The sequence below is a fragment of the Natator depressus genome, chromosome 14 (genome assembly GCF_965152275.1).
Source record: "Natator depressus isolate rNatDep1 chromosome 14, rNatDep2.hap1, whole genome shotgun sequence".
Classification (NCBI taxonomy): Eukaryota; Metazoa; Chordata; order Testudines; family Cheloniidae; genus Natator; species Natator depressus.
Genome location: NC_134247.1, coordinates 24,912,020 through 24,930,447, shown reverse-complemented (window position 1 = coordinate 24,930,447; position 18,428 = coordinate 24,912,020). Strand labels below are relative to the sequence as shown.

Below are 18,428 nucleotides of genomic sequence, written 5' to 3'. Positions count from 1 at the left end.
TCAGTATGGCCATTCTTATCCTTATCTTTGACTGGTAGCAGTCTTCCTGCTATGGAGCATAAAGGTGGAGAGCAAAGGAGGGCTCTGTAGGCAAGGCCCTTGATACTGTACAGCACATTGGACCCATATTCTGTAATGTGCATTTGTTATGAGAGATCACCTCTCTGTGACATACCACCACAGTGGAGATCAGCAGCGGTGCCCAAGCTGGGAGCTCCCTGAATATGAACGAGAAGGAGTGTCTGTCAGGGTATTCTCTGGGAGGGGCCATGGGTTTGGAATGCTCTCCCATGCCTTGGTGTGCCAGAGCCTGGAGTGGTGAGCCTTCCAGGCATGCTGCAAAGCCCAGATTTTCCCACTCTGGGCTCAGGCTGTTGAGGTTTAGTGTGGGCTGAGAGAGAGACTTAAGGGCAGTGCTTTTGTTTGTGTGGTGATTTCTCCTTTATGGGACAGGCGCCCAGAGCACTAGATGGGCTCCTGAAATTGTATTCTAAAAACTGGAAGTAGTAAATAAATAAATAACATTACAGTATCATACAGTAGCACCAGTTTTTACATGAAATGGTTGTACTTTTCTGAAACTCCCAGGGAGAATATGTAACACTGCTTCTGTGTTTCATTTATTTGCATTGGAGCACAAGAAAACGAAGTGAAGGTGTATGTTTAATGACAGTGCAGCTTGTCCTATTGGAAAGTACTTTTGGACTACATCTGCCTAGGGCAGGGGTTCTCAAACTTTACCACAGCACAGAGCATGTTTTTAATATATTGATTGTCTCACAGGTCCCCTCCCCTGATATTTGGGATTGCACCAGGGCTCTGTGAACCATAGTTCGGGAGCCTTTGGTCTAGTCTATAAAATAGGTACATTTGTACATTATACATTGATTTATTAATCACTGCTGGAATCCTGTGTCCAGTTCTGGTGCCCACAGTTCAAGAAGGATGTTAATAAATTGCAGAGGATTCAGAGAAAGGTCAGAAGAACGATTAAAGGATTGGAGAACCTGCCTTACAGTGACAGACTCAAAGAACTCAGTCTATTTAGCTTAACAAAGAGAAGATTAAGGGGTGACTTGATCACAGTCTGTAAATACCTACATGGGGAACAAATACTTAAAAATGGGTTCTTCAGTACAGAACAAGCCAATGACTGAAAGTTGAAGCTAGACAAATTCAGATGGGAAAGAATACATACCGTACATTTTTAACAGTGAGAGTAATTAGCCATTGTATCAACTTACCAAAGGCCATGGTGGATGCTCCATCACTGACAATTTTAAAATCAAGATTGGATGTTTTTCTAAAAGATCTGCTCTAGAAATTACTTTGGGTCAGTTCTCTGGCCTGTGTTATGCAGGGGGTCAGACTGAATGATCACAGTAGTCCCTTCTGGCTTTGGAGTCTATGAATCTATGATAACTGGGGATTTTTGTCCCTATTTTAGTTTGCATTCCAGTGTCATATAGGTTTCCTGCCCAGCAAACTGTACAAAGTTGTTAGTAAAAGAACAACTATAAACCACAGACTTCTCAAGGGGACCCAGCAGAAATAAGTTAGCACAGATACTATACTGTGGTCTGTTCTTTATAGCTGAATGCTCAAACTAAAACAGTGACTCCGGTTCTCAGGTGAAAAGTATACAGGATGCCATAAGGGACAAAAAGCAACGTTTCAATTTCCTTGGAGAAGACATTAATTTGATTCCTTCTGTTGGCATTTTCATTACAATGAACCCTGGCTATGCTGGACGAACTGAACTGCCCGAGAACTTGAAAGCTCTTTTCAGGTAAGGTTCAGATCAGCTTTTGTGCCCCATTTAATAAACTAGTTCCTTCACTTTTGTCAGTGTCATCAGGGGACTCAGAACACAGCTGCCTTTCCATTCACTTTTATTAATAGATAGCTCAGATCTTGGACAAAAAGTCTTGGTTTATGATCGTACAGGGAAGAGAAAGAGGCACAAGTCTCTGAGCTGTTAAAAGCAGCTTTTGGCAGCTGGCTGGCTCAGGGGCATGGTGATGGAATCCTTTTATCACAAGGTCAAATCTGGCCCAGGCTGGTGGTGGCCAAAGGTTGTTGCCACCTCATGGTTATTCAGCAGCCTCTGCAAAATGGATTGGCCAGTCCAGTTCCTAGTGTGACACGTTACAAACCCTACTGTCAGTTCATATTCATTCATTCATAGCTGAGCAAAGAATTGATCATTGGTGGGTGACCTGAAAAGATGAGGGAAAAAATCAGTTTTTCTAAGCAAATTTTTTTTTCTGAAACAAAAAACTGAAAACATTTTGTTAGGTCAAACAAAATGTTTCTATTGTTTATTCAAAGTGACATTTTCTAAACAAAATACTGATTGAAAACAAAATGTCGAAATGATTCACAGTATAAATGTCAAATTGAACTGTTTGACATTTCCAATTTTATTTTTTATTTGCTTTTCAGCCAAAACTGTTTCCCAAATTCAGCCCCCATTCTTGCCCACAAAATGCTTTTTTTTGGTGAACTTACTGTTTGTCCAGAAGATCTTGCCCAACTCTGATTAGCTCAATGTCTGTCTCAGCAGAGGGGCCTAGAATGGCACAGACCATGCTGACAGAGCTGCCCTCTCAACCCTTGTGATGACCCCTTTCACCCTGGAGAGTAGTAAGTCCTGGGAGGCTTGCCTCACCATGGCCCATTCCGTACCTCTTCTAGATGCGGAGGAGACTTAGGGCCAGTTGTTTAAGGATATTTAAGCACTTAAAGATGCAGGTAGGTACCTATCTGCATCTTCGGGTTCCTAAATACCTTTGAAATCTGTCCCTTGGGGTATGTCTGCACTGCAATTAAACACCCACGTTTGGCCCATGTCAGCTGACTTGGGCTTGCAGGGATCAGGCTAAGGGGCTGTTTGACTGCAGTGTAGCCATTTGGGGTCGGGTTAGAGTCCAAACATCTATGCCACAAGTTTATGAGCCCGAGTTAGCTGACTCAGGGCAACCATAGGTGTAGAAGACATACCTGTGTGGCCAGAGCTCGGTAAGCACCTTTCATTATATTGGCAAAACACCCTCACTATCTGACAGTCACATCTGCTGTCAGCATCACCACCCTGCTCCCTAGGGCCATCACCTCTGTAGAACACTATTGCCTGCTTTGTAGGCCCTCATGTTTTCTTGCAAACATGCCAAGCTATTTGACAAACAGAGCTGCCACCAGAGTATTGTAGGATGGGAATGGGAATACCAGGAGTTACACCCCTGGGCTCAAAGAGGGCTGGGGTTCTGAATGAGGTTATCTGTATCAATTAGTGGCTTCCAGCCATGTCCTGCAATGAGTAGGGGTGCCAGAGAGACCCATGTGCCAGCAGCATGAGCCCCTCTGTCTTTGACTCTCTCTGTGCCTCAGGCTCTCTCTCCCCTGCCCTCCCATCCTGTCAGCATGTGAAGAGACCATAGCCAGCTTGTCCTCCTTTGTCTCTGAGCTTGGGCACTGGCAATGTGTTGGGAGTGATCCGTCCCAGCCTTTGCATTAGTGAAAGGAAATGCCTTAGTCTGGGTGGCGCTTAGACTTCCGAGGTGAAGTCAGTGTTTCTCTCCCTTCCCCTCACATCACACGTTGCCTGCGTTGACATCAGTCTGTATCAGTTAGTGCCTGAGGTAGGGTGAGTACACAGAGCTGCTGCTTGTCTCGAAGATTGATTCTGTAGCTGCGATATGAAGTTGTTTGTAACTGGTGTAGGAGACATTATTGGTGAATCCTCCTCATGGGAGGTTTTTAAGAGCAGGTTGGACAAACCTCTGTTGCGGATGGTCCAGGTGTACTTAATCCTGGGGCATGGACTAGATGACTTTCAAAGTCCCTTCCAATCCTACATCTCTCTGATTCTACAATTGTAGCTTTGTGGACTCTGTTTTACATGCCTCCTCAGAATCGAAACCAACCCCAGCCTCAGCTATCCCTCTGTCAGAGTGCTGAAACTCTTGCCAGCAAAGTTGTGTTTGTTCCTTGGTTGAAGCAGAAATGTAGCTCTGTAATTATTTTTCCCACCCTTGCTTTTAGGCCATGTGCAATGGTTGTGCCAGACTTTGAGCTGATCTGTGAAATCATGCTGGTGGCTGAGGGGTTCATTGAGGCACGGTTGTTAGCCAGGAAATTCATTACCCTTTACCAATTATGCAAAGAGCTCCTGTCCAAACAGGTGAGTCTGTTTCATGAGCTATAAAGCGCAATTAAATATATCAGTCTCCTAATGACCAGTAACACTAAGCTCTACCCCCCGATCTCCTGCTGGTAATAGCTCACCTTACCTGATCACTCTCGTTACAGTGTGTATGGCAACACCCATTGTTTCATGTTCTCTGTGTATATAAATCTCCCAACTGTATTTTCCACTGAATGCATCTGATGAAGTGAGCTGTAGCTCACGAAATCTTATGCTCAAATAAATTTGTTAGTCTCTAAAGTGCCACAAGTCCTCCTGTTCTTTTTACTCTAAGCTCTGACCAACTTGACTGACACATGTAAGTGCACATCCACAAGATTCCCTGCATGCAGGCACTGCTGATTAAGGGAAGACATGCATGGGGTACTGTAATTGGCACGTTGTGTAAACGGGGTGGGGGGGGGGAATGTGGGTCTGTCTGCTACTGTGTTTGTACAGTGCTAGCACAATGGGCCCCGTTCTTGGTTGCCCCACAGCCAGCAGCTTCTCATATCATAATAAACATGCTGAATCATAATCATTTTGAGTGTCTCAGGTTTAGTAATGGAAGAAGGAGCCTTTCATCTTTTGGCAGGTAGTTAAAATCCAGCGCAGGTTTGTAGCAACAGGACTTCATGGCCATATGATGGCGTCCTTGGAATGTGTATGAAATGAATTGGTCAGTCTCACGAGAGGGGGGTGGAGGGCCTGAAGGCTGGAGGTCAGCTGGAGTGAGGATGGAGAGACTTTGAGAGGGGGATAAAGGGGGTGACCCAGCAGCCAATCAGCAGAGAGGTATGAGTGTTCCGAGTTAAAACTCTCATCAGCAGCCTGATGACATCATCAGTGTCCCAAGATGCCTGCTGCTGTTACTGCTTCTGTGTTGGCTCCTGCTGGCCGAGTCTCTGCCCATGGGTTGGCTCCACCCTAGTGTTCCTTCCTTCTCTGGGCCCACATGACTGGGGGAAGGATGAAGTTGCATGGGGCCTAGTGCCCCTGGAGCTGGGGTCCAGGGGAGCACTGGAGGGGCAGAGGGGTAGGGTCTGATCTCCTCAGCTCCTCCCAGTGCTGCTGTACTTACTGAATCCTATATCAGCTGAATCCCACCTAAGGAAGATGGGGTTGGAAGTCCTAGCAGCCAGACTGCTACTGCATTCTGTAGCAAGGACTCTGCAGATGGAAGAAGATTCAGATGAATTTCTGCTGTTGGGATACATGGCCATTTTGAACTGTCTGCTTCCTTGTTTTGTATTCTGGCAAGACAGCTAAGTGTAAACGACTCCTTTCACTCTGCCCTGTTTAGGATCACTATGACTGGGGCCTGCGTGCAATTAAGTCAGTGCTGGTTGTTGCTGGCTCCCTTAAGAGAGGGGACCCTGATCGTCCCGAAGACCAGGTTCTTATGCGCTCTCTACGTGACTTCAACATTCCTAAGATTGTGACAGACGATATGCCAGTGTTTATGGGGCTGATCGGGGATCTTTTTCCTGCTTTGGATGTCCCCAGAAAGCGAGACCTGAGTTTTGAATCATTTGTGAAACAGGCTGTGTTAAACCTCAAACTGCAGGCTGAAGACAACTTTGTGCTCAAAGTAAGCGAGAGATTCTTTCATCCCAACTTCAGACCTTTACTTAACCTTCAGTATTCTCTTAACTGATAAGTAAGGCTGTGAGTCTGTCACAGAAGTCAGGGAAGTCACGGTTTCTGTGACTTTCTGGGACTTCTGCAGTGGCCAGTGCGGCTGACCCCAGGGCCGCCCCGAGCAGCACCAATGGCTCCCAGCTCCTCCCCCCATAGCAGCACCAGCAGTGCCCTGGAGCCTTCCCCCAGCACCAGCAGCAATCCAGAGGCCCCACCAGAGCAACAGAGGCCCCCCGGCACCTGCCCCAGAGCAGCAGTGGTGTCCTGGAGCCCCCCAGAGCACCTAAGATTTAGTCAGGGGTATTTATAGTTCAAGTCATGGACAGGTCTTGACTGGCCACACCTTATTTTAAATTGAGCCATATTGTAGAATTCTACAAACCGCACATTGGCCACTGCTAGCTCGGTGCTGGTATTACAGTAATTAATGTTAAGACTTTGCCACTGTTATTTTTAGTAAAAGTCACGGACAGGTCATGGGCAATAAACAAAAATTCACAGGAGCCCTCGACCTGCCTGTGACTTACTAAAAATGACTGGGGGTGGGGGAAGGAATGACAGCTGAAGCCCCATGGGTGCAGGGGACTGACAGCCCGAGCCCTGCTGCGGGGGTAGGGGGACTGATAATCCAAGCCCCATCACCACTGGGTGGGGGCACAGCCTGGGCTCCAGCCCTGGCCGAAGTCTTAGGATGGGGCCACACAGTCCCAGCTCTGGCCCCAGCTGCAGCTCCTGATAGCTGAAGCCAAAGAAGTCACGGAGGTCCAGTAAAAACATGGAATCTGATTTCTGTGACCTCCGTGACTAAATTGTATCCTTAACAATAATGCAATGATTCTGTTCCGCTTTGCAAGGAGACACTGTTATGAGAGCAACTGGCTTAATAGTCCCATGTGGCTGCTCAATAAAGCAGGACTTGTGGTTGTTAATTTAGTCTGAAATTTGGTGGGCTTTCTAGCTGATGTCTCTTGCAGGTGGTGCAGCTGGAAGAGTTACTGGCTGTGCGGCACTCTGTCTTTGTAGTGGGTAATGCTGGCACAGGCAAATCTCAGGTACTGAAATCTCTGAATAAGACTTACCAGATAATGAAACGACGACCTGTCTGGACAGACCTCAACCCCAAAGCAGTCACCAATGATGAACTTTTTGGCATCATCAACCCAGCAACGAGAGAATGGAAAGATGGTAGGTGTGTTTTCACATAAACCACTGACCAGAAAGGGTATTTCTGTAAACTTTGTAAACAACAACAATAATATTAATAGGTCATTGCTCTTATGTGGTGGTTTTCAATAGATCTCAAAGCACAAACACACATCTAATATCTACAGTGTATTAATGCTTTATTGCTGATGGAGCACATGGGATTCTTTAGCCAGTCTGACTTTCAGATGAAAATTGCTCTCGAATAAATCTTGTTTTAACCTAGCTACCCTAAGAATCAGCTGTCCTGCCCATATACAAGAGACTCAAAGTTCCTAACCTGGACAGGCTGCTGCTAATGATGGGCTAAACTAGAAAGCGCTGAGTACTTTCAAACCAGGAATGCTGTAACTATGGTGAGCATAAGCTGGGTACCATGTTCCACTCCATCTCACCCTCTCCGTGCACACATTTCACCATGTTCTCACCATTAATAGCATAGCCACAGCAGCACTTATGGAAAGTGTAACCGGACGCAGACTCACCGGCGGCACCTCCTGCTGGTCATCTCAGGGAATTAGCGTTCCAGCCTCCAGAGCGCCCTCTTCAGGCCAGTGTCTCGCCTTGCTGCTGGCTCCCGTGTCCCTCCCAGGACTCCAGTGCCCCTTTCACTGGGTGCTGCCCCCTGGCGTTACCCCACAGTTCTGGGTCTCCCACTCCCAGAGGAACCCCCCACCCACTATCCCTACCTCGCCTCAGTCGTAGGCTCCTGCCAGTCACCAGCTAGCCCCCACGCCAGACTGCAGTATGAGCCACTCATCACAGGCAAAGTTGGGTTTGGACCTACTGCCTCTGCCTATCCATGGCTGCCCCTGCAACCCCCGTACCTAATAGGCCTTCCCAGGCCTGCAGCCTGGGGCTTTCCTAGGCCAGAGCTCCCTGGCTCCCTTAGCCTTTCCCCAGCCCTGCTCCAAACTAGGTCCTCTATTCAGGTCTCTGCAGCCAGGTCCCTCCCTCTCAGAGCTAGCGAGAGAGTGCTCTCTTGCTCTGGGGCTTCCCTGGCTTTTATAAGGCCCGCTGGGTCTGTTTGGGGCATGGCCCCCAGCTGTGGCTGCTCTGCCAATCAGCCCATCTCTTCCCCTGCCCCAGCCCTCTCCCAGGGCTATCTTAAACCCCTCTGGGCCCGAGCGGGTGTCCACCCCACTACAGAAAGGTTTCTCTGGCCTCAGAAATTACTTCTGCTTGCCACATGCTCTCTTTTTAACCCACCAGCGCTGCTGACTGGCTAACAGTAAGAGAGACACGTCTTCCCAGGGTCTGGGGGAAAAAGGCACAAGTAAAAAATTTGCTAAAAGGCTGCATGAAGCTTAAATTAAGACAATTATTTTTTGTTATGTACATTGGTGCTAGTTTTTAATGGTGATTGCAGTTTGGGAGGTGCAGGGCATACAGCCCTGGGGACTAGAACCCATGTCTGTAGAACCTGTGGTGGCTGAGAGTCCCTCAGTGCCACTGGGAGGCCATGCAGAGGCACAACCAGGGAGCACTGTGGAAGTAAGTGCTGCAGGAAGTAGTGCCCAAGCGACCTAGAGTGATGGTACCCTGCGGTCCACTGATTGGCCAAGTACCCTATTTAACCCCAGGGGTTGTGCTAGGAAGTTGTCTGGGCAACCACACAGACTTTGGCCTGCTGCAGCACCAGACTTTGCTTGATCTCCGGCCTCCAACTCCAGCCTGACTCTGACCCTGACTCCTACCTCTCAGTACTAATGTGGTACTGCCTCTGATCTCTGGTCTCCAACCCTGGCCTGACTCTGACCTTGACTCCTGCTTACAGAACCGGGCCTTTGCAATCCCTCCAACCCCTGCCTGCGACTACCGGCCCTGGTGGGCAGACCTCAGCCCAGTTGTGACCACTAGGCCAGACCGCCTATGCCCTGGTCCTTTAAGCAGAGGAAGGCGAAGGAAGAGGCTGCCAATAGATCATTCCCAACTGTCCTCCTTCCAAGAGATAACTGCCCATTCGTCCCTAGAATGTGTTCTGCCTTTGACCCCCTACAGTGCCAGTTTCATCTGATTGTAACTACAGACCTTAAATCACAAGTGACAGAAACAAAGTGCAGGTCACAGATGAGGCTGTGGAGTCTGACCTGAGTGAAGGCCAGGGCTAGCTTTGGTCAAACAGTGCCTGGAGTGAGCCCACACCAGGCAGAGCTGCAAATCACATTCCAGTCCAAGGGGGCCTCTGCTTTTAGGGACATTGTAAAGGGACTGGCTGATGTTTCCTGAGCCAGTGCTTTTGCGGGAGCTTGTCCTCATTCTGCCCAGGCTTAGGAACTCCCCACTGCAATGTTTTTTTTCATCAGCTGCCCCGACAACTGTGTTTCTTGTAGCTGTAACATCAGTGAGGTGAGTCAGAGAGCTTCCGCGGCTCACTCTCCTTACACAGCCTAACAAAAGTCTGCATTCTCATGCTAAATTGACCCCCACTCAGTCACTGATTTTCTTCTGAATCAGACTCTTTGCCTGTTTTCTTCCCTAAACTACATTCATTCCTAGGGGAGGGCAGGTTTCACACATTGCCTACTAAAAGGTCCCTTAATAGGACTCTAAAAGGACTTAGTACAACCAAACTTGTGTGTTGATTTCCCTTTCTCCCCAGTTTATGGCATATAGAGACAAGGTTAGTGGAGGGGTGGTTTCTTCTCAACCGCTGTCATAATGGATTGGGATCTGCACTGTGAGATGCTATGCGTCTCCGTCCCCAATGGTATCAGAACAAATACAACTCAGTCTGAGGCAGTTTCTGGAGCATGCATCCATAATGTCCCTGTGGTGGAATTTGTGCGTAGCGGGAGTTCAGCTCATACCTTTATGAAGCGTTATTCTCTTGACCTGACCTCAAAATCGGATGCCTTTTTCCAATGAGCCACCCAGCAGCCGTTGTTTAAGTTGTCTTACCTGAAACTCACCTCTGTGTTGGAGTAGAGTGCCGGAGCAGATTGACATTCCCAACTCCAATCTCCATATTTTTGGCGTCCATGTTGGATTGTGAAGAAGTGGAATAAATTGAGTGTGCATGGCAGCCACACCTGCTTTAGACATTACGGCTCTCCTCCTTAACTCTTCATGGCTTGGGACGTAATCAAGGGCCACAGCTTTCCGGTGGTTTCTGGCTTTGGTGCAATGTGTAGGTGTGTCCCAAGAGCAGAGGGCTCTGTACTGACAGTCTTCTCCAAGAACTCCAGTTCCAGCTGAGAAACTCCTTTTCTTCCTCCTTTTTGGTTTTTGCCTGCCTCCAGTTCCTCTACTCTGGATTGCGCAAGAAAATACTCACCCTGGACAAAAGCCATGGTTTTGAGGATTTGCCAAAAGAGAGACATTTTTTCTGCTTGCCTGATACTTTTCATGCAGCCCGAAGTCTCTCTTGGTATTTTAATGTGAAAGTATTTGTGCACTGACAAATGATAGTTTTGAGGCATTTTGTTCTGTTCTACAGCATTATTGCTATATTCCCAGCATTCTTGTTCTTATCATTAATTATTTGCTTCCCCTGAGACATTTTATTTCCTCAGTCTCCTTGATTTCACTAGCACGTGCTTCTGTCGTTCACTCATTCTGTTCTTGTTCTCACCCCCCATCTCTCTAATTCAAAGCTATGACCCAGTGCTTAATGCACCTTGAGTTCCCTGGCAGTACTTCCAGCTGAGGAAGCAGTTTTAAGAAATTCCAAGTTATACTCAAAACAGTTTTCCAAACCTTTATATTGTTTAATATACTTCCTCCTTTCCCTGTTAGTGTAGAGTACCCACTAGTCACTGTTTTCTTGCCCTCAACACTCCCCAACAGTAATGAGTTGCACACCGGCCTGCCATCTTTTTCATTGATATTAATTGATAACATTCATTTTCCCCCCAAAGCAGATTAGTCTGATATCCTGTAACATGTTTTATTATGACTTGAATCATAAAATGCACTGAGATTTTAATTTGGCATTTAAGAAGGACGTTGTAGAAAACTGATTGGGCAAGTTCCAGATTCCGTGATCATGAAGGAGTGTGTGTCATCTTTCTAGGACTGTTTTCATCAATCATGCGAGAGCTGGCCAACGTCACACATGATGGTCCCAAGTGGATGGTGCTGGATGGTGATATCGATCCAATGTGGATTGAGTCTCTCAATACTGTCATGGATGATAATAAGGTAATTGATATTCTTTGATCAACACATAAGAGAAATACATAGGTTGAGACAATAGCTCATAGTATGAAAGAGTTGTTACTGTGTTTCTTCAAATAAAAATAAACAATATCATGCAAAGAAAATGTTACATCTGGAAAACAGCACAAGGCATTAATTTTCAGGAACATGTTATTGAACTGGAGTGGTGCAGGTAACGTTGTTCTGATGCAGTCAGTACATTGAAATCTCACAGACTCATAGACTTTAAGGCTAGAAGGGCTTTAGAACCTGTTACTGTTGGTTTTAATTTCCTTTGCAAAGTCCAGCTCTGCTTGGCTTTTGGCAGTTCTCACTTTGTACCTAGACTTTCTAACATCCAAGAGGTAGCTTTCCTTGCTGATCCAGCCTACCTTTCATTCCTTGTAGGCTTTCTCTTAATCACCTGCTTGAGATGCTTCATCCAGCTTGGTTTGCAACCCTTCCCCTGTGCATTTTCCCCCTTTGCTCAGGATGTAGGCTTCAGATAGTTTCTGCAACCTTTACTTAAAGTAATTGTAAGCCTCCTCCACATTCAGATCCCTGAGTTCTTCAGTCCACTTCCTTAACTACTTCCCTTCATTTTGTAAAGTTTGAACTTTTGAAAACAAGGACATTAGTTGCAGATCTATTTTTGTTTATCCTCCCATTTCATTTAAACTGGATAAGCTCATGATCACTCGAACCACGGTTGTCCTCTACAACCAGCTCTTCTATGAGGTCCTCGCTACTTACTAGTACTAAATTTAAAATGGCATTGCCACTTGTTGGTTTGGTGACTGTTTGGTGAAGAAATCTTTCAGCCATCACATCCAGGAATGTCTGGCCCTGACCATTATTAGTAGCACTTGTCTTCCAATCTGTATCTGGGAAATTGAAGTCTCCTGTAATTGTATAATTCCCAGTAGTATTTATTTCATTAAAATATTAAAGAGGTTTCTACCCATATTCAAATTAGATTCAGGGGGTTTGTAGCATACCACAAGCACTATTCCAGTGGAGCCTCTATTACCTTTCTTCCCCAAAGTGATTTTGACTTAAACAGATTCCATTTCACGCACTACTAGGGGCGGCAGGTTTGTAGAAATTTTGGTGGTGCCCAGAATGCTCAGAGCCCACCCCCCCACCTGCCTAAGGCTCTCTGAGGGAGTTTGGGTGGCGGGAGGAGGTCTGGGGGCAGGCCCTGGGTTGGGGCAGGGGATTAGGGTGTAGGACGGTTGAGAGGTTGGGCTCTGGGATGGAGTCTGGGTGCTGGGTGCAGGCTCCAGGCTGGGGCATGGGGTGGGGGTGCAGGATGGGTGGAGGGGTGCAGGCTCTGGGCTGGGCGTGGGGGTACAGGCTCTGGGAGGGAGTTTGGGGTTGGGAGGGGCTGCTGAGGGAGGGGGTGCAGGCTCTGGAACGGAGTTTGGTTGTAGGCTCTGGGCTGGGGCAAGGGGTGGGGGTGTAGGAGGGAGTTTGGGTGCAGGATTTGGGAGGGAGTTTGGATGCAGGAGGGGGTGGGTGGGAAAGGGGTGGGAGTACAAGCTCTGGGTTGGAGTTTGGGTGCAGGCTCTGGGCTGGGGCATGGAGTGGGGGTGCAGGATGGGTGGAGGGATGCAGGCTCTGGGCTAGCGGTGGGGGTGCAGGCTCTGGGAGGGAGTGCGGAGGGCTGGGGTGCAGGCTCTGGGAGAGAGTTTGGGGGCAGGAGAGGGTGTGTGGGAAGGGGTGGGAGAGCAGGCTCTGGGATGGAGTTTGGGTGCTGGGTGCAGGCTCTGGGCTGGGGCAGGGGCTGGGGGTGCAGGAAGGGGTGAGGGGTGCAGGCTCTGGGACAGAGATTGGATGCAGACTCTGGGAGGGAGTTTGGGGGCTGGAGAGGGGGTGTGGGCTCTGGGAGGGGGTGGTGGGTGCTGTGGGGGAGGGGGCTGCCATGACATGTGGCTTCCTTCCTCCCCTGCTGCCCTCGCTGTAGCCTCACTGGGGGTGGGGGATGGGGCTGCCCCTTGCCCAGTGTGGGGCAGGAGCGGTGACTGTGCGGGGGAGGGGGATCACAGGGTCAAACACTCACCGAAGCCCCAGCAGCTGCTCAGGTGAGTGAGGTCCACTCCAGATGTCTTGTGCCGGGGGAGGGGAGGGGAGGGCTGCCAAGCATGTGAGTGCCTCCTCCCCCTCCGCCTCCCCCTCCTGAGGTGCAGCAGCAGCAGCAGCCAGCTGCCTCAGCCAGCTGCCGGCGCTGCTCTTGTGCTGTGCTGTAGCCTTAGGCAGCAGCCGGCGCTGGCAGCGGAGGCAGGCGAGGGAGAGCAGTGCCACTTTCACTCAGGCAGCGACGCTCCAGGGGCCGGGGGGGGGAGGGGGGGCGGGGGGGAGGTGGGCGCCAGGGGGAGAGACCCAGCTCCAAACGTTGGTGGAGCAGCGCCCCCAGCCCTGAATATTGCTGGAGCCTGAGCACCCATGAGCCCATGTAACTCGCCGCCCCTGCCCACTACAACACTAATTTCTTTACAGTCTATCTCACTATAATATACAATGCTACTCCACCACCTGTACCTTTATTTCTGTCTTTCCTGAACAGCACATACTCTTCAATCCCTGTACTCCAGGCATGACAACCATTCCACCATGTTTCTGTTGTTGTGACACCTTGGCATCCCAATATTCACCACTATCATGTAATTACAATATGTTTTGTACAAAGAATGCCTTGTGAAGTATCATTCTAAAAGTCTTGATCTGCTAGACATTAATAGCTTGTTGGATTGTATGTGCTATCATTGTATGTGAAGTTATGAAGTCTGGCTGTATATGTGTTACTGAAACATGAGAGGTTGAAAACACCCACAAGCAGCCTTTCAGGTACAACAGTAAAAAGGCCAAACAATGTTAATGGCTTATTGAGGAAATGCATGCAAGCACAAGGATTACCCCAGGAACTGTGTACAATAGAAACCTCTCAGAGAGAGAACTACTCAATGGGAACTGTTTGACCCAGGTCACAGCAAAAGAGCTTTCCAGCAACTGGGAAGAAGATATAAAAGGGGTAAAGTGACATCATGGGGGACCCCACTGTGACGGGTTCCCCAGGGGCTGCCACCTGGAACGTGGGTACCACTGAGCCCTCTGACCCACCAGCCTGGGATCCCACTCATTGTGCTGCTGTGATAAGTTGCAAAGCCCTCCAAGCTTGCACTTTCATCAGCATTCACACAGGTGGGGACACACCCAGCTGCAGTCACATGCAGGCTCTCTAGCTACCAGCCTCCCAGCCTAGGATCCCAGAGCAGTACTGTCCTGGCCTGGTCAAATCTGGCCAGTATATGGGTTTAACACCTGGTCTGCTTCTCCCACAATGTGAAGAGGACCATGCACTCTTGTGTTAACCAAGCTGAGATTTTCCCCAGACACCAGTGTTCCCTCTAATTTTTATGGCCATGTAAGGAATTAATTTTGTTATGTGCACCAATATGGAGGTGATGTGTGGCAGGGGTGGGATCAAGAGGTTTGGAGTGTGGATGGGGGCTCAGGGCTGGGGCAGAGGGTTGGGGTGCTGGGGGATGAGGGCTCTGGCTATGGGTGAAGGCTCTGGGGTGGGGCTGGGGCAGAGGGCTGGTGTGTGGGCTCAGGTGGGCCTGGTGATGAGGAGTTTAGGGTGCAGGTTGCCCCAGTGCTGCAGCGGGGAGAGAGGACTCCCCCCAGCCCTCTCTCACCGCAGCAGCTGGGGGCTGGGTGAGAGGTGCCTCTCCCTGGCCGTGGCAACTCTGGCTGGGCTGGGGTGGGGTGGGCTGGGCCGTGGGAGGGACGCCAGTCCTGGGCTGCGGCTGTTCTGGTGGGGCTGGGCTGGGCCGGGCCGGGCCAATGTGGGGGAGGGGCTCCTCTACCCTGCAGCTCCAGTGGGCCTGGGCCAGGCCAGGGGCGGGGCTCCTCTCCCTGGCAGCTCTGGCGGGGCTGGGCTGGGCCAGGGAGGGGTGCCTCTCCCCGCCTGCATGGCCCTTGATAGACTGCTCCATGGCCATGCAGCTTACAGGGAGCTTAGCCAGACACCTTAGTCAAACACACACTGGTTTGGATTAAAGCATAAAATAAGTTTATTAACTACAAAAGGATAGATTTTAAGTGATTATAAGTGATAGCAAACAGATCAAAGCAGATTACCTAGTAAATAAACAAAACTGCAAATTGAGTTTAACATACTCCTCACCCTGAGTGATAAACAGGCTGTCAGATTCTTGTTTTTGCAGCTTGGGTTTCCCAGGTTTTTATACACAGGCTAGAAATCTCTTTAGCCTGGGACCATCACTTCCCCCCTGTTCAGTCTTTATTCCTTGAGTGTTTCCAGGTGTGTTGTTGTAGGGAGAGTATGAAGTCCCCCCAGGATGTCATTTTCCTGCTCTTGGGGAGTAGAAGGCTTGAAGGTTATATCTACCAAACACATCCTAGAAGGTATGTGAGGAGGTTTGTGTATCTTAGGGAGTCATGGAGACTTCCTGAAATCCTCTTCGCTAAACTGGAGGTGGGATATTTGGAGGAAAATATCAAATAGGTGCTGAGAAGCAAGATGGCAAAGCACGTAATAAATTATATCTGAGAACAGACTAGAAGGATTTGCACAGTAAGCAAGCAAAATGGAAGGACATGGCTTCCTTTGCATATGCATCACATAAAAGAGCTGAATGAAATCCTAACCAAGCAGTGCAGAAGTCATGTCAGCAAGACCATACTGAGTAATACAGCGATAGCACAGGAATGAACAATTCTCACCAGCAGGATTGAGGAATGCAGCTGCCATGAAGCTTATATTCTGAATGTATCTGCCCTTTGCAGGTGCTGACACTAGCAAGCAATGAAAGAATTCCGCTTAACCCAACCATGAGGCTGCTCTTTGAGATCAGTCACCTACGCACAGCAACTCCAGCCACCGTGTCCAGAGCAGGTAGGTCAAGGGGGAATAAGAGGGCATTCCCTTTCCACTCGCACGAAGTGAAGGTTAGGGTTGAGATTTTCAGAGGGCCCAGGGGAGTTTGGCACCTGACTCCCATTGGCATTCAGTGCCCAACTTCCTTAGGCCCCTTTGAAAGTGGCAGCCTTAATTCACAGTGCCACTGGCTGACAGGGCGTGTGACTGAGGAGTGGGCAGCAGAACCTAGAAACCCAGCACTCCCTGATGAATGGCTGACAACGAAGGTGGTGATGCGGGTAGCGTGTAGATGGCTCAGTTGAGATTGGGGCACTGTGCAAAGAGAGAGAGAGAGAGAGCTTACAGCTGAAATAGTCAAGGCAGAGACACATAGGAGAGTGGAAGGATTGTTCTCACCTTTCTATGGATGGGAGCTGAGGCCCAAGAGAAAAGGGCCTGATTTCAAGGTGTTTTTAAACACCTTTAAAAATCTGGGCTAAATTACAATTGTGTAGGAGCAGCAGGCTGTGCAACATGGTACATTGCTGTACTACTTAAACTATGATCTTAGTGAGGGAAGGTGAAACAGTTCTTGTGGAGAAAGATACCGGTCCCCGCTGCATCCTTGCTGTATCTGTCTCTCTTGCACTGTGTCTCTAGGCATTCTGTACATTAACCCAGCAGACTTGGGCTGGAATCCCCCCGTGAGCAGCTGGATCGACCAACGAGAAATCCAGTCAGAACGAGCTAATCTGACCATCTTATTTGACAAGTACCTGCCGCTTTGCCTGGACACACTTAGAACTAGGTACAGTATAACGGGACGTAACCAGTCTGTGGGCGATACCCACCATGCTGTGGGCTCTGCTGGGTGATGCAGCTGCATGGGCCACTACCAGGCAGATTGTTGCCATGCCCCTAAAAGGCCCCGTTGACAGAGCAGCGTTGCCTTTCTTTCAGTGTAGTGTTTGTGGGGAAGGAGGAGCGGATGCTGGCTCCCAAATTCACACCCTTGCTTGGCTGCGGCCCAAGTTTCACTTTAATTGACATTTTACTGTTAATTTGTGTCTGTAGTAAGTGTGGGCTCACTAGTGCAGGGCATGCTGGGATGTTGTATGATGCAGGAGTCAATTATCTGTCAATTTGAGAGGGAACGGGAAAGAATTTAGAAAAGGTTAAGTCAGTTGGGTCAGAGCGCTTCACTCAGCAATGTGGATTTCAAACAGTTGCTCAGGGGAAAAGGTTTTTGGCCACTAAGAAGTAAAGTTGAGGCACACGTCACCCTCTCCCTCCCCAGGCTCTGTGCCCATGCCCTCTTGGACTATATAGTTCAGCTGTAACCGGCTTCCAGCTGTCACAGGGGAACCTCTCTGATGAGAAGGGTTGAGATCTCTCCCTCAGCAGTTCTTCTCTAAATTCTTTTCATGACAGCTGCAGAAGAAATTGTGTCTGCGTCCCTTTCCAGTCTGGCACAGTTCACTGCTGGGCACCAGTTAAATCAATAGTGGTAGTTTTTCCTTTGCTATAAATAAGGGTTTCAGGGAATCATTAAGCTGCCTCATTGGCCAGGTTAGATTGTTATCCTTTTGATGTCCATCTGGCTTATAGGCTCTAGCAGCAGTAATCAATGATGAGGCCTTTGGGGCCCCATTCTGTTAACTGTTATGCCTGCACAGAGCCTCCACGAGGCTGAGCTTACTCAACTGCCATGGCGAAGGATGATCTGGACAGCCAAGAGGCTCAGGATGTCAGCTGTGCAGCTCTGAAGAAAGGCTCTGAGGGCACTTCCTCTGTCCACTTAGTGAGCAGCATCAGGACACAGCTTCTTGCATCTTCCATCCCAGTCCTTATACACGAACAACAGTCTTGGCAGAAAGACACGCACATTGGGGCAGAGACCAGGCATGGGAAATGTCGGCCCAAAAGGCAGATGCGCAGAAAGGCCTGAATTAGTGAAAATGGGGATTTGTAATGAAAGGAGTTTTGCAACAAGATTGCTGCCTGTGTGACCAGTGTGATTATAGCCATCAGCAGCACAACACGTAGGATGGTCCTCACTCTGTTTCCTAAGGTTTATGACAGAGCATGAAATTGCAGGGATTAGCTGCCGACAGTTCTAAACCAGGTATTTTTGTAGATTGCTTAATTCAGAAATTGTAGGACCAGCCTTTCAAATAACTATAATTATTTTATGGAAGAATTCAGCGTTATCCCGCCAGCCACAATATTAGTTCAGCTACATTTACAGAATTCCTAAGTTGGTGTAAAACAGCAAGATTAAAGGGTTTATTTTATAATGCCTCTATTTGACTGTTCCTAACTCATCGTGTTCACAGGAAATCATTGCCCTTAGCGAGTTTCCCATTTTACTAC

General features: G+C 48.6%; 1 protein-coding gene across 1 annotated transcript in view; it reads left to right on the top strand.

The window, feature by feature from the left end:
- DNAH9 (dynein axonemal heavy chain 9) overlaps positions 1-18,428 on the top strand; it is a 397,352-nt gene that overhangs the window by 101,474 nt on the left and 277,450 nt on the right. Inside the window, exons 29-35 of the mRNA XM_074971509.1 lie at positions 1,632-1,789; positions 4,045-4,183; positions 5,490-5,777; positions 6,802-7,012; positions 11,046-11,173; positions 15,983-16,091; positions 16,716-16,863. Of these exons, the coding sequence (XP_074827610.1) occupies positions 1,632-1,789; positions 4,045-4,183; positions 5,490-5,777; positions 6,802-7,012; positions 11,046-11,173; positions 15,983-16,091; positions 16,716-16,863 (1,181 nt within the window). The remainder of the gene's footprint in view (positions 1-1,631; positions 1,790-4,044; positions 4,184-5,489; positions 5,778-6,801; positions 7,013-11,045; positions 11,174-15,982; positions 16,092-16,715; positions 16,864-18,428) is intronic.